At 44.6% G+C, this 15,766-nt stretch overlaps 1 protein-coding gene across 1 annotated transcript in view; it reads right to left on the bottom strand.

The window, feature by feature from the left end:
- The window catches only part of ITGB8 (integrin subunit beta 8), a 321,665-nt gene extending 320,515 nt beyond the window's left edge, over positions 1 to 1,150 (bottom strand). Inside the window, 1 exon segment of the mRNA XM_030201630.1 lies at positions 887 to 1,150. Within this exon segment, the coding sequence (XP_030057490.1) occupies positions 887 to 965 (79 nt within the window). The 5' untranslated portion in view covers positions 966 to 1,150.
- Positions 1,151 to 15,766: the final 14,616 nt, after the last annotated feature.

The raw sequence follows: 15,766 nt of genomic DNA, 5'->3' as shown, positions 1-15,766 counted from the left end.
CTCTTGACAGCTATTTAAAGCATTATTTACCAGGCAATATAATTTGTGGGGAGGGGCATGGCTAGTTTCTTTCATATTGTGCAACTTTGGAAATGGGGAGGGGAGTGTGGGGACCCTTAAGATTGTTTGTCCCAACCTGGCTTGGGACTGGCGTGGACTGCAGGAGAGCTGAAGCAGCAAAGGGACCTTGTGAATTGGAAGAGAGCGTCCTTTTCCAAAAAGAAAAGAAAAAAAGAATGCTAGGCTCTGCAGGACTGCGAGTCTGAGTGAAAGGCTGTATTTAAATAAATTAAGCACTGGGGGCTCTGTGCCGCTGTCTGAGGGTAGAAGCAAGCAGTGTTTTGCTGCTGGTTTTGGACCCATTTCTTAAAGGAACAGACCATGTCTCAGTTTGGGATCTGGGGGTCCTAAATCAAACATAAAATGAAAATAGTTCAATACTATTTCAAGATAAGTGTGTATACGGATTAATGTTAAACCTGTTGCATAGTTATCAGCAACCTTCCTCAGCAGTCTCCAGTTTTAAAGATTATTATTTAACAGTAGTTAAAAAAAAAAAAAAAAAAAGAAATGAAGCCCATATCAGAAAAAAGGCAATACCTTCCCTGAGTGCAAATACTTATAAAGCCTTAAATTTTGTTGTTGATTTACATCACAAGTGCAAATTCCCACAATCTGTACCTCATCCCAGAACAGAAGCTCATTTTCCTCTCAAATTATATCCCTTGACCCGTGCAGTCCCCAACCCCTCTCTCGGAGCATTGATCCCCCTCTGCCCAATCACCTTTACCTCTCTCCTCCACCCAATATAAACAACAAAAATCCCCTCTCCCCATCTGAAAGGGAGAAAACAGATAAATCCGACACATGAGTGGAGTCAACTTACCGGCTTGGCCAAGTCCTAGAAACAGGGAGCAGAGAGAGAATGTATGCAGGACGTGGAGCAGGCAGCAGGGGAAGCCCATGGTGCAGGACAGACAGGCAGGCTCTGCTTCACAGGTGGCCTTGGCAGAAGTTAGCACTGGCAGGTAGCAGCTGCATTTCAGCTCGGGGCGACGGCAACAGGGAGGGAGGGGGCACAGGGGGGTGAGATGCTGCCCCGCCTCCACTTGGGAACAGCAAGCTATAGCATGGCATGACACAGAGCGCCCTCTCACGCCTGCCCTGCGAAGGGCTCAAGTTCACTTCACAAAGACTCGTCTGTTTTTGGCTTCTTGTTTGTTGTCCTTTTTTTCGTTCTTTGTAGGTCCAGTCCTGCAGTGCTGGATGAATCAGTGAGTGGGAGGAAAGAGAAAAAAGGGAAGTAGCTAACAGTAGTAGTAGTAGTGTGTGGGGGTGGGGGTGCTGTGGGCTTCAGATTGAAGCAAGTTAGCCCCGGAGCCGCACCTCGCATTCCCAGATTGAGCAAGGGGCAGAGGGAGGCTTCGTCTTGCCAACGTTATCTCAGACGCAGACATAAATAATTTAAAAAGTCAGAAGGGAAACAGTCTTAGACACACCAAAAAAAAAAAAAAGGAGACAATAAGAAAGTACTTCTGGAAACGTTAAAGTGCACCAAAATTGAAAGTAGTTTTATGTGTGCTCCTTATCCTAAACTGTAGCGACCACTGCTGCAGTCCCACACACAGCCCGGCTCACAGATCCCCTCACCTTCCAGCCAATCACCCTCAGGCATAAAGCTTGCGAGCTCCTAGGAGACTAGACTCCTCCACACGATTCATTAGGCAGTAGTGGGGACGGGAAAGGGAGAAACAGCAGCAGAGCATTACATCATCTGCCCGTTCATCATCGCTTTCCTTCGGGGAGGTCTCTTACCCAGACGCTCCCTTTTATCATTTTAAGGTATTCCTCGCCAAAATTGAATGCCAAATTTGTTGTCCTGTCTTGTTCAGAACCCTTATGTTATCATCCTCACTTTAATATTCCCTTCTCTCTTGTTTGTCCTGTTTGTCTGTCCTAATTAGATTGTAAGCTCGGTCGAGTAGGGACTGTCTCTTCATGTTCAAGTGTACAGCGCTGCGTACGTCTAGTAGCGCTATAGAAATGATAAGTAGTAGTAATGTAGGTTTGTTTTTTTGTAGGGGGAAAGACGCATTAAGAAAGGTGCTAAAACCGAAGGAACTGTTGTCTTACTGCTTGACTTCAGTGGTTACAGACATATAGAAAGGGGTTTCTGGTTGTTCTTCATGTAGCTGAATATATAGTACTACTGGGGCAAATACGCACCAAGGTATAAGGACAGAAAGTGAGTTCAGAGATAAGAAGGCATATGGGTACTTCTTCACTGCCTAACTAGTGTGTAAAAGTTAGTTTAAACTTATCTGGGTCCCTGCTACTAAACCTTAACTCGCTTGCGAAATAAGCCCATTTATACCTGTGGGATTCTTACCGTACCTTCACTTTGCTGCTGCTGCAATCCAGAATTACCGCAGGAGCCAGGCAGTAGTGCCTGTCCCCAACACATGCCGTTTCTGGCACTGAAAAAATGCTTTTATTTTTATAGCGTGGGGGGCAGGGACATAGCCAGACTTAGGCGGAAGGGGGGTCCAGAGCCTGGGGTGAGGGGGCACATTATAGCCCCCCCACCGGTGCCACCGACCCCCCCCCCCACCATTGCCACTGCTGCCACCACCACCAACAACAATTTTGCTCCCCCCCCCCCCGCCGACGACCCTCTCAACCCCCCCTCCCGCTACCAACCCGCCGTCGCCTGCCTTTGCTGGCGGGGGACCCCTAACCCCTGCCAGCCGAGGTCCTCCTCTTCTCGCAAAAGGCTTCCTTCTGTTTCTGACGTCCAGGACGGCAGGGGGTCCAGGGCCAAATCTACAGGGGCACAGGCCCCCCTGGCCCCATGTAGCTATGCCACTACATGGGTAGTGGTAAGGACTTCCCTGGGAAATGACCGCACAGCAAGTGGTTCACTTACCGCTCTGGCGTTTCCTTTTTCAAAAAAAAAAAAAACCTGCTGCGGTAAAAAGGGGCCTCTGCATGCAGCAAGTCCACACACCAACATTACCACAGGGCCCCCTTTTACCGTAGCTAGGTAAAAGGGGGCCCACAGTGGCAGCATACAGGTTTGCCAAGCGTTGAAGCCCCCTTTTACCTGAACGGGTAAAAGGTATTTTGTTTTAAAGGAAATGGCCACGTGGTAAGTTAACCACTTGCCGCGTGGCCATTTCCCGGGGGAGCCCTTACCACCACCTATTTAGGAGGCAATAAGGGCTCCCCTGTTAAACGGTAACCAGGCAACGCATGGCACTACCTGATTACCGCCGGGTAAGCCCCAGTGCAGAAAATTTTTAAAAACAGGACACTGGAAATGGTGCACAGAGAGGGCAGGCACTAGTGCAGTAGTGCCTGATTGGTACACGACAATGCCGTGGTAAAAAGGGCCCCTTATCCTGTGGCCAGTGTCCTCAGGATCCCTTCCCTGAGGGGGAAGAGGGTCTCCCTATGGAAAGTTGAAGCAGCAAAGGGATCCTGCAAAAGAATATGTGCTGAGCTCTGCAGGAGTGAGAGCTTGGGAATGAAAGACTGCATTTAAATACATTAAGCACTGGAGCAGCTAAAGTAAGCTGCAGTCTGATTCTGGGTGCTCTTGTCTGAAACGGTAGACGCAGGCAGTACTGTGATAAGTGCTGGGTTTTGGACCCGGTTTCTTAAAGTGTATTGGTTTGGGAGCTTGGAGTCTTGAAACAGGTAAAAAAAAATTGTTCAGTTCTTTTTAAAGATGGGTACATGTGCCAACACACACACACTTCTGTTAACCTGTTATGATGGTTATCAGTATATTTCCTCAGCAGACTCCAACTGTAATTTTCAAACACTTTCATAAATAGCAGTTAAAAAAATAAAAAGGACTGGTAGCAATAAAAAGGACTGGTAGCAAGTGTCTTCAGGAACTCTTCCCTGAGGGGGGGGGGGGGGGGACAAGGGTGTCTCAGAGAGGAGAGCTGAAGTGGCAAAGGACCCTGTAAAGTTACTACTACTACTAATTATCATTTCTATAGCGCTACTAGACGTACGCAGCGCTGTTGTAGAGAGCTTAATTTCTGAGGAAACAAACCACATATAAAGAAAGCTATAAAATTTATGCAAAGATGTTATGTTGTAGAATTGATAACATTGTCCATTCACTTGTTCACAGGGATCAGGCTGGTTTTGTTAAGTCCAGAAGCGGCGCTGATAATACCAGATTATTATGTTGTTATTCACTTTGCTCGTTCAAGGGATTATCCCATACTGTCTGTTTGTCTTGATGCGGAGAAGGCGTTTGACCGAGTAGAGTGGAAATATTTGTTTATTGTTCTTAAACACTTTGGTTTCCCTGATTCATACGTTTGTACGGTGCAGCTGTTTTATTCCCATCCTTCTCCCCGTATAGTAGCTAATGGTGAAGTCTCTAACCCATTTGTTCTGCATAGAGGTACCAGGCAGGGTTGTCCCATCTCCCCCTTGTTATTCAACCTGGCATTGGAACCTCTCCTCGTGGCAATTCGTGAATCGGTGGATATTGAGGGTATCCTTCTGGGTACGGAGGAGTTCAAGTTCTCTGCTTATGCGGATGATGTTATGTTATATCTCACCAACCCTCAATCATCCTTGAAAACCCTCTTTAATTTAATCACCCATTTCTCAAAATTTTCAGGCTATAAAGTTAACTGGGACAAAACAGAAATGATGCCTCTGAATGACATCTGTACTCCTTTCACCACTGTTGAGTTACCCTACAAATGGATAACTTCTTCCATCAAATATCTTGGTGTCTTCTTTGATAGGGACCTTTCCAACACCATTAAAGTTAACTCTGACAAACTTGTAGCGCAGGTCGAGTCCTCTCTGGCGGCCTGCTCCCTGTCACATCTTACTTGGTGGGGAAGATTAGATACTATTAAAATGATGATAGTCCCCCAAATCACATACGCTCTGAGCACGATCCCTCTTCTCTTCCCTGGTGTCTTTTATAGGCGACTGGAGAAGATGCTCACCAACTTTTTATGGAATTGTAAATTGCCCAGAATCTCTCTGAGTAAACTTAAGCTTCCAAAAAAGCATGGTGGAGTAAAATTTCCTGATCTTTATCATAAAGGGCATGGATTGGCTCACTCCTATGAATGTTACTTCCCCGCCTCGATGGGTATCCTTTGAGCGTGCCCTTATTGACCCGCTTGAGCACTCCCATCTCATTGGCATGCACCTTCCTAAGAGTATTGTTTCCAATCCGCTCATCAGCACCACCTGCAAATTAATGGTGTCTTTGGATAAGTCCATTTTTGGTCTGATACACCACTCATTCCTTTATGGAATAACCCCAACTTTAGAATTGGTACTAAGCAAGTTTCGTGGTCTCAGTCATTGGAGCCGACTCTGTGGGTGCTTGAGCACCCCCAATATTGAGAAAATTCATTGTATGTGTCCAGGGAGGGGTTATTTCCATTGGGCTTAGCACCCCCAACAATTTTGAAAAGTTGGCTCATATGGTCTCAGTGGCAGCGTATTGGAATTTGGTCTTTAAAAGATTTGATCCATCTGAATATTCAGACCTGGAAATCATTCTCAGGTTTGCAAGCAGAATTCTCATTATCAGATGGCCAATTTTACCAGTGGCTTCAGATTAGCACCATGTTAAAAAAGAAAAATAAAGGTAGATTACAAGTGCAGTTTTTGACCCAAATCCCAGAGATTATTGATTTTAGTTTGAGGCTCCAACATACTGGTCACACTGCTTCCCACATTTACAAGTATCTTCTCAGCAATTCCCGCACTACTTGTAAGGGTTTGCGTAGATGTTGGGAGGAGGCCCTCCAGCAACCTATTTCTGATTCATTGTGGGAACAACTTTGGAAATCCATCTTCAGATGCTCTAGATCTTCTTCCCATATACAGTTGTTGTATTTCTTTATGCATAGATCTTTATGGACACGTTATAGGCTGCATGTTATTGATCCCTCTAACCCTAAAGTATGTTGGTCTTGTTTGTCACAAGTGGGTAATTTAAAACACCTTATATTTGACTGTGTATGCATCCGGCAATACTGGTCAGAAATCTGGTCGCAACTGGTTGATATCTTTCATCTTCCTGGATCAATCTCTTATAAATTTGTGATACTCAGGGATCAGTACTATAAAAGTCTGCTGACTCGCAGCTGCGTCCCGGGAGGTTGGCACTGTGGGGGTGGAAGTTTCTGTGGTGCTATTTTTCCCCAGAGTTTGTTATTACATCAGATGTTCTTGCTGAAGTCGGCTCAAGCTAACTCTACTTCTTCCACTCAGGTGTTATTTGAGCAGCAAGTTTCTAAGTAAAGGAAGCTTTCTCTTTCTCAGGCTATGGAAGAGATTTTTCCTAGAGAGACAGAGGAGGTGTTTTTAGTAAATTCTGATCTCTCCGTTTCTGCTGACTTTCACATTTCAGAGGTGGAGGGAGGAGATGACCCTTCTTTGGCTCGGTTATTTTTGAGAGCAGAGTTGCCTCTGTTGATCATTAAACTTTGAACATTTCTTCTCCTACTTCTTAGTCCTCTGGACCTGCTCCTTCTTTATGTCAGGTACTAAGAAGCCTCCTGTATCTTTCCGTATTCATGAGGCTATGCAGGAGCTCATTTCAGCACAATGGGATACCCCTGATTCTAACCTCAAGATGGCAAGGGCCATGTCTAAGTTGTATCCTATTCTGCCGTTTGACTTGGAACAGTTTGCTCTGCCTAAGGTGTATACTTTTAGCCAGTGCTTTTTTTGTAGAAAAAAGGGGCCGGTACTCATGGGCGGAGTCACCTCATATGGCTGCACCCCTTTTACAGCCACACCCACATTAGCCACACCCCTTATACCAGCCATGTCGCATAGAAACAGACATCCTTGAAAATATTATACAAGTATAGGAGAAAAAAAATAACTTGTGATTTTTTTCATTATAAATAATTTCTGTAAGCTGTTACAGCTCCAGTATACCCAGTGCAAAATAAGACAGCAGATGTAAATTCTCAAATTGGACATATTCCAAACACTAAAATGAAAATAAAATGATTTTTTTCTACCTTTGTTGTCTGGTGACTTTGTTTTTTTATCCATATTGGTCCCAGTCTCTGATTCTGCTGCTCTCTATCTGTTCTCTTAACTCCGTTTCCAGGGCTTCCTTTCCATTTATTTCTTTACTTTCCTCCTTTCTTCTTCATTTCCTGCCCTACATCCATAAGTAAAAGCTGGGTCCTCCATGGAATTGACTGGAGGAGGTATAACATGGTTCCAGCTTTTGCCTATATTCTCCATCCATATGCAGTTTTTCTCTCCTTTCCCTCATCTCCATCCATGAGCATCTTCGTCTTTTCTCTTTCCTCCCTTCCATCCATGTCCAGAATTTCTCATCTCTCATATCCCAGGAAGCCCTGGAAATGGAGTTAAGAGAACAGATAGAGAGCAGCAGAATTATAGACTAGGGCCAACATGATCAGAAAAACAAAGTCACCAGTCAACAAAGGTAGAACAAATCATATTATTTTAATTTTAGTGTTTGAAATATGTCTAATTTGAGAATTTATATCTGCTGTCTTATTTTGCACTGGGTATACTGGAGCTGTGACCGCTTACAGAAATTATTTATAATGAAAAAAAATCACAAGTTATTTTTTTCTCCTATACTGGTAAAAAATTTCAGTGATGCCTATTTATATTCACCATGGCTGTTATAAGGGTTGTGGCTACTGTGGGTGTGGCTACCATGGGGGAAGAGCCATAGATGGTGACCCCACCCACAATGAGTACCGGTACCTTTTTTCCTACAAAAAAAACGCTATAATTGATCCATATTTTAGTTGCCTGTTATTCTGCTGGTTGCACCTTTTTATGTTCATTGTTCTTAATTTTTCAGACAATCAACATTCCTTTTAGTTTATTGCCTCTGCTTGTCTGGACTGATAAAGAATCCTGGTGGTTTCTGTGTTGGGGTCTGTGAGTGCTTTCTGGGAAGTGGAAGATTTGAAATTGAGGAAACAACAATTGGGGAGCATGTACACAGATTATGGATATATAGAAATGTGCCCACACAAGGTTTAAGTGAATGGGTGGTGAAGTGAAGGGTGTGACTGGGCAAGTTCCGGAACTTACACAGTATAAGTGGTTTTATGTGATATATGTATTGTAATAAAAGAAATTAAATATTTTAAAGGAAGAACGTTTTTTGTGATATAGTTTTGGGATCTGTTCTTCTAGTTTAAATATTTATCCCCAGTAATATATATCCATAATTGTCTGACAACACACAGAAAAAAAATAAGTAAAAATAAAATAGACACAATTAATACCTTATACACCAATATACCAGCCATACGGAAAATGCAGACCGTCAACAATATGAAGCTAGCAAGGGATCATAATACCACAATTCTCATGTAGAGCCACAGAACACCCTTTTAGAGGTAGTGTGTCCTGATTTAGGCTCTACACCCTTTCTGATGTTTGGTGCCACCTTAGTAAGGCCAACACACAATCTCTCCACAGCAAAACACTATACACAAACTTGTGCAAAAACACACTCATAACCTTAACAAACCATAAACAGCATTAATTCCAAGGACAGGACGAGCTACAACCTTATGTGTGGCGTGGAAAGGCAACTGTAATTACACCGGGCTCTAAACCACCAGTGCACAACCTAGTGAAAAAAAAAAACCAAAAAGGGCTGCAAACTATACGCTAGCAGAATACTGCACCTTCCTTGATCACACCTGAAAAACACATGAAGGCAAAATACTGAACTGGAAAGTTACCTCAAGAAGTCAGACTCAGCATGCAGCAATACTACAAAAATTAAAACTTACATGAAAAATATCACAGATGCACATTTCCAAAAACTATTCAAATTACAGCCCACCAGATAGAACAAATGTGGGGACTAAACTTCCATCCAATATCCTATTAGTGTCCCAAGCATATACATTCACTGCAGGGTTTACAAATTTCTATAGTCATCCACGATTTACTCCAAATTATTTTCGGGGTTCATCAGATCTAACTGCCTCTCACATCCATCTGAACAGTTATGTTCTTTGCGTCACAAGCGCAATGGTGTGGTGCAAATCCTCATTGAATCCCCTTCTTATCATTCATATCACGCTGTTTAATTTCCAAGTTGTATAATTTATGTAATCCAGCTAAACAGTTTTTAATAATAAAATATGCCCAACATATCTCAGTGCATAAACTTATCTTTAAATGACGGCAGCTTGTAAACGCTAGGGAACCCCCACCATTTCCAAAAACTGACATATTCCAATTAATAAATCCTGAATAAAATAGTTTTTTCTACCTTTGTTGTCTGGTGACTTTGTTTTTTTGATCATGCTGGCTCAGTATCCGATTGTGCTGCTATCTGTCCTCAACTCCGTTTCCAGGGCTTCCTTTCCATTTATTTCTTTACTTTCCGCCTTTCTTCTTCATTTCTTGCCCTACATCTGTAAGTAAAAGCTGGGTCCTCTGCAGACTTGACTGTCCAGTGGATCCAGCTTCTGCCTATTTTCTATATCCATGTGCACTTTTTCTTCTCTCTTCCTTTTCCCTCACCTCATCTCCTTCCTCACTCTTCCCTCGCCTCCATCCATGTCCAGCATTTCTTCTCTCTCCTCCATCCACCCATGTCCAGCGATCCTCCTGTCCCCCCTGCCATCCATCTATGTCCAGCAACCCCCCCATCCCCTCTGCCATCCACCTATGTCCAGAAACCCCCTCCCCTGCCATCCACCCATGTCAAGAGACCCTCCTGTCCTCCCTGCCCGCCCCTGCCATCCACCTATGTCCAGAACCCCCCTCCCCTGCCAACCACCCATGTCCAGTGACCCTCCTGTCCTCCCTGCCCGCCCCTGCAATCCACCTATGTCCAGAAACCCCCTCCCCTCATCCATCCATGTCCAGCGACCCTCCTGTCCCCCCTGCCATCCATCTATGTCCAGCAACCCCCCCGTCCCCTCTGCCATCCACCTATGTCCAGAAACCCCCTTCACCTTCCATCCACCCATGTCCAGCGACCCTCCTGTCCTCCCTGCCCGCCCCTGCCATCCACCTATGTCCAGAAACCCCCCTCCCCTGCCATCCATCCATGTCCAGTGACCCTCCTGTCCTCCCTGCCCGCCCCTGCCATCCACCTATGTCCAGAAACCCCCTCCATCCACCCACGTCCAGCGAGCCTCCTGTCCCCCCTGCCATCCATCTATGTCCAGCAACCCCCCCATCCCCTCTGCCATCCACCTATGTCCAGAAACCCCCCTCCCCTTCTGTCCACCCATGTCCAGCGACCCTCCTGTCCTCCCTGCCCGCCCCTGCCATCCACCTATGTCCAGAAACCCCCCTCCCCTGCCATCCATCCATGTCCAGTGACCCTCCTGTCCTCCCTGCCCGCCCCTGCCATCCACCTATGTCCAGAAACCCCCTCCATCCACCCACGTCCAGCGAGCCTCCTGTCCCCCCTGCCATCCATCTATGTCCAGCAACCCCCCCATCCCCTCTGCCATCCACCTATGTCCAGAAACCCCCCTCCCCTTCTGTCCACCCATGTCCAGTGACCCTCCTGTCCTCCCTCCCCTGCCAACTGCCATCCACCTATGTCCAAAACCCCCCTCCCCTGCCATCTACCCATGTCCAGTAACTCCCCCCCCCCCCCCGTCCCCTATGCCCTCCACCCATGTCCAGCACGCGACTCTCCTCGTTTCCCTGCTCCCCCTCCCCGACCCGCCAAACGACCCTCTTCTGCTACCCGACCCGGCCTGCACCTCACCTGACCCAACATTTAAAAAAAATCTCCAAGCGGTGATGCCTGCGTCTGACTAGAAGAAGAAAAACCGCTTCGCAGTTCATCCATTGGCCGGCCTTCCCTCATGTCCCGCCCTCTGATGTAACTTCCGCAAGGGCGGGACATGAGGGAAGGCCGGCCAATGGATGAACTGCGAAGCGGTTTTTCTTCTTCTAGTCAGACGCAGGCATCGCCGCTTGGAGATTTTTTTATAAATGTTGGGTCAGGTGAGGTGCAGGCCGGGTCGGGTAGCAGAAGAGGGTCGTTTGGCGGGTCGGGGAGGGGGGGGCTCAGACGGGAGGGGGGGCTCAGGTGCCTGGAGGGAGGGGGAGCAGGGGAACGTGGAGAGTTGCGTCATTTGACATGGGTGGAGGGCGGGCGAGCAGCGACAGTCCAGCGGCGAGGCAGAGCTGAGGCACGCCGCGCCGGGCACCCTTAGGCGCGGGGCCCTATGCGGCCGCCTTGGTCACCTCTGCCTAAGACTGGCCCTTGAGTCCATGGTGTTTCTGCTTGTGCAGGTTCTTGTTTGTGCCTTGGCAGGTCAGAATTGACTCCTGGTCAGCTTGTTCAGTAGTAGACCCTCTCTTGCTGTGACGCAAGATTCCAGAAGGTGCACGCTTCCATCTCTGAAGGTGTAGTACCATTCCCATTTTGAACCGTACTTCATGAGTCTGTCTCTGGAGGTGCAGCTCCATTCCACCACTGGAGGTCTTTCCTTCATTTCTGTAGGTTTAGTATGGCTTCTCGGGTAGTACAGTGTGCTTCCATTTCTGGAGGTCTAATTGGGTTCTTCTCTGGTGTTTTAGTATGACTGCTTACCTAGAGGTTCAGCTTTACTCCGGTTCTGACACTGGGGTATGAATCTCTGGGGTAGGGCTCTAGTCATTTCTGGTTCTACTAGTCCAGTGGGCGCCTTCCCTAGAGATACAGCAGGACTGTATTTTAGAGGTATTATTCTAACTCTGAGTTTAGAACTCTGGAGGTTGGCTTGGTTCCATTTCATGAAATAGTACTTGGCTCCATCTCAGGATGGCTTGAGGTTCTCCATGGTTCCATCTCTGGATGTACAGCATGGTTCCATCTCTGGGGCTAGGGCATGTCTTCTTCATTTTACCTCAGACCCTTTGCTCGAGTTAGTGCCCTAATCCTTCACTCACTGTAGAGCTCATCTCCATCGCTTGCTGTAGAGCTCATCTTTCGGTGTCAAGTGCAGCTCACTTTTTTGATGTCGAGCACAGCTCCATCTTGTGATATAGAGTGAAATTCCATCTGTAGATGTAGAGCTTGACTCTATTTTCCAATGTGGCGTATAGCTCCATTGATTGGTGTGGTGCGCAGCTCCATCTCTGGAGGTAGAGCACAGCTCCACCTTTGACTGTGGGGCAGCTTCATCGCTGGCTGTAGGACACGGCTTCATCTCTAGCCGTAGACTGTAGTTCCATCTCCGGCTGTGAAGCACGGCTCCATCTCCGGCTGTCCAATGCCTCCTTTTCTACCTGGATGTCATGGCTTCTCTCCTGGAGGTACAACAGCATACTTTTTCTGGTGGAGCAGCAGGGCTTCCACTCCAAGGATGTGCCATGCATTCTGTAAAGGTGAGGCTTGGATCCTCTTTGCAGCCCGACCATATTTCCATCTCAAGGTAGGTCCAGGTCTCAATCTTTAGGTGTAGTGGACATCTCTGGCTTCGGCTGTCTCCCCTCCTTCACCTCTGGGTAAGGAGCACATTTCTACCTCTTGCTGTGGTCTGTGAGGCAGACTTTGGCTACAGAGCTATTCTACATCTTTCGATGTGGAGTTGTTCCCTTTACTGAACATGAAGCACTTCTTTTTTTGTTGATGAGAGAGTGCAGCTACATTTCTCTCCAAGACACCATCCATACAGGAGTGTTGTGTCCTTAATGAGCTTGCTCAACTCTGTTTTTGTCAAGAGTGTATACCTCTGTCTCAGCTTGATGGGCATGCTTCTCTTCCCCTCGGTGCACAGTCGGTGCTTAAGGGTCTAGCATGGCTGTGTGCCAACTCTTATACATCAAGTCATCGATAGGCTCTATCCTGACTTAGGACGACATTTTCTTTACATTTTACGGCCTACCTCTTGTCCTTCTTCATCCGGTAGGGTGTGCTGCTATGGGTAGCTGTCCGTCCTTGTGGATTTCCAGCCTTTGGTTTCTGGAATGGCCCATTCTTATCTCTTTCAGCTTGCCAGTAGGTTTGTTTCCAGGGTCCTTTTTTTGTCCTTTCTTTCCCCTAGGATCAGAACCTTCTGTGGGTGACCCTGGTCACTTCTTGGAACCTGTGCTGTTCCTCCTGTTGTGTTCCTACTTTTTGGACAACTTCTTGGTTTGGAACTTGTTCTCCTAGCAGTTCCTGTATTAGAATATTCTCTCCAGGGAGCTGTTCGAATATTCTTTGATTTTTGTTTGCCATCTAGAATGAGATCCTAGATGGAATATTGCACTTTCTCAGCTCCCTGTCGGGCCAGTGTGGTTTCTGGCGTGACCTTGCAGGTCCTTTGGTGGGCTGCTTTGGACTATCCCTTTATCTTCATCTAGTCACCCTTGAGGTTTTAGGACCAGGAGATTTTTCGTCTCTCGGCTCTGTGTCGTTTCTATTTATTTCCACGGTCACATCCTTGTGCATGGCCTGAATGGCTAGCACGGAGTTTTTTACTCCAGGGTTTCCGATTGTTCACCTACCTACCACGGGATTTTGGTCTGGTAAACATGCCAGGTTCTTTTGTTTGCAAATCTCGCCCGACTGAGAAAATTGCTTTTCTACATCTCATTAGTCTGGACTGGTCTGGTATTGATGACAAGGATGGTAAAATTATGTCTTACCTGATCATTTTCTTTCCTTTAGTCATACTAGATCAGTCCAGAAACCTTCTATATCATAGTACTGTTGAGTTGTTTTTTTCTTTCATTTTTTCATTCTCCTAGATTGCATGTTGTCTCTACTCTACAGAGTTTCATGGCTTCTGACTCCTGGGTTTTCCTGTTTGCCAGTTGAATTTTGCCTCCTTTCCTGCATTTTTTGCTTTTATGCTGGTTGCCAGCAACGTTATAATTCTGAAATAACTCTTTCTGAACCACTTTATCATTCCTTTTTAAGTAACCTTGCTTATCCTTCTCTCTCCCCTGAACAAAGGGCATCTCTGGATGCAAATATTACAATGTCAGAATATTAACTGCCATTAAGGAATTGCCTAGAAATACATCTTCTGGTAATGATGGTTTAACAGTTGAATTTTATAGTGCTTTGGCAACTGTTCTTAGTCCCAAACGTCTAGCATTATATGAGCATATGATTCAACATAATGGAGAAGTGGGCTCATTTTTGGAATCTAAAATTATAGTCATACCTAAACCGGGGAGAGATTTGTCTGTTTCCAACTATCGCCCTATTTCTCTTATAAATGTAGATTATAAGATTTATGCCAAAATTTTAGCTAATTGTTTACAAAAGGTTTTACCTTCTCTCATACACTGAGACCAAAATGGTTTTATAGTTGGAAGATTACCTTCAGATAATTCTAGGTTATTCTAGAACATACTTGCACATTCTATTGATAACGATTCCCCATTGATTGCATTGTCTCTTGATGCTGAGAAAGCATTTGTTCGTATTGAATGGTCATATCTCTTTAAAGTTCTCCACTGGTTTCGTTTTAATGACCCTTTTTTGAATATGATTAAGCTTATTTATGCTTCTCCCCAAGCGTTCATTTATGCTAATAGCATTTCCTCTTTGAAATTTTTCCTTAAAAGAGGAACTAAGCAAGGTTGTCCTCTCTCTCCATTATTGTTTAATCTAGCTTTAGAGCCTCTTGCAATCTCTATACATGCCAATCAAAATATACTAGGTGTTAAGTTATGAGATTAATCATTTAAGTTGTCCATTTATGCAGACAACATCTTAATGTATGTAACTACTAATTCTATTCCTCACATCCTTAATAGCATTAATACATTCTCGCAAATTTTAGAGTACAAAGTCAACTGGTTAAAATCCGCCATTATGCCACTTTCTAAATTTGTACTATCAATAGAAATCAAACAAAATAAAACATGGAAAAGAAAATAAGATGATACCTTTTTTATTGGACATAACTTAATACATTTCTTGATTAGCTTTCGAAGGTTGCCCTTCTTCGTCAGTTGCCTTTCTTCGAAAGCTAATCAAGAAATGTATTAAGTTATGTCCAATAAAAAAGGTATCATCTTATTTTCTTTTCCATGTTTTATTTTGTTTGATTTCTATTGATAACCTTAAGAGTGGACTAACACGGCTACCACACTCCTCTACTTAAATTTGTACTGAAATCTAATATTGCTCAGTATCCATTTATTTGGGAATCTAATAATCTAAAATATTTAGATATAAATTACAGCACCTCTCCAGAGGATACTCTAAAAATTAATGAATCTAATATCTTACAAATTACTAATGATCTCTTAAATTCATGGACTAAGCTTTATTTGTCTTGGTGGGGTAAAATTGTAGCTCTAAAAATGGTATTGCCACCGAAACTTAATTACATCTTTAGTATGGTTCCTATATTATTTAAAGATTCGTTTTATATAAAAACTTAATATGTTAATTTCTAGATTTCTCTGCAAATCCTCCATGCCTCATATTGCGATAAAAAAACTTCTGCTTCCTAAACGTCTTGGGGGCTTAAATATGTTGGATTATTTGTAGTAAATAATTAGCAGATTTTAGTACACACAGCTTCAGCTTTAGAAATGTTAATTTCTTTCTTCATCTCTCTCTCATTCACCCCTGAATAATTCACTGCTGAGTCACTTTAAAGTTGAAGTAACAAAACATCTGTTTACTCACAGTTTGTAGTTAGATTATAATCAGACAGGCTTATATATACATATTACTATACATTTGTATTATCAGCTCCTTCCATGTGCTTAGATGGTAATGGATGCTCACACCACCATAGATCCTCTCAGGTTAGGAGAGATCATGAGCTCC

Source organism: Microcaecilia unicolor, chromosome 1, assembly GCF_901765095.1.
Source record: "Microcaecilia unicolor chromosome 1, aMicUni1.1, whole genome shotgun sequence".
NCBI lineage: Eukaryota > Metazoa > Chordata > Amphibia > Gymnophiona > Siphonopidae > Microcaecilia > Microcaecilia unicolor.
This window is presented reverse-complemented; position numbering and strand designations above follow the sequence as displayed.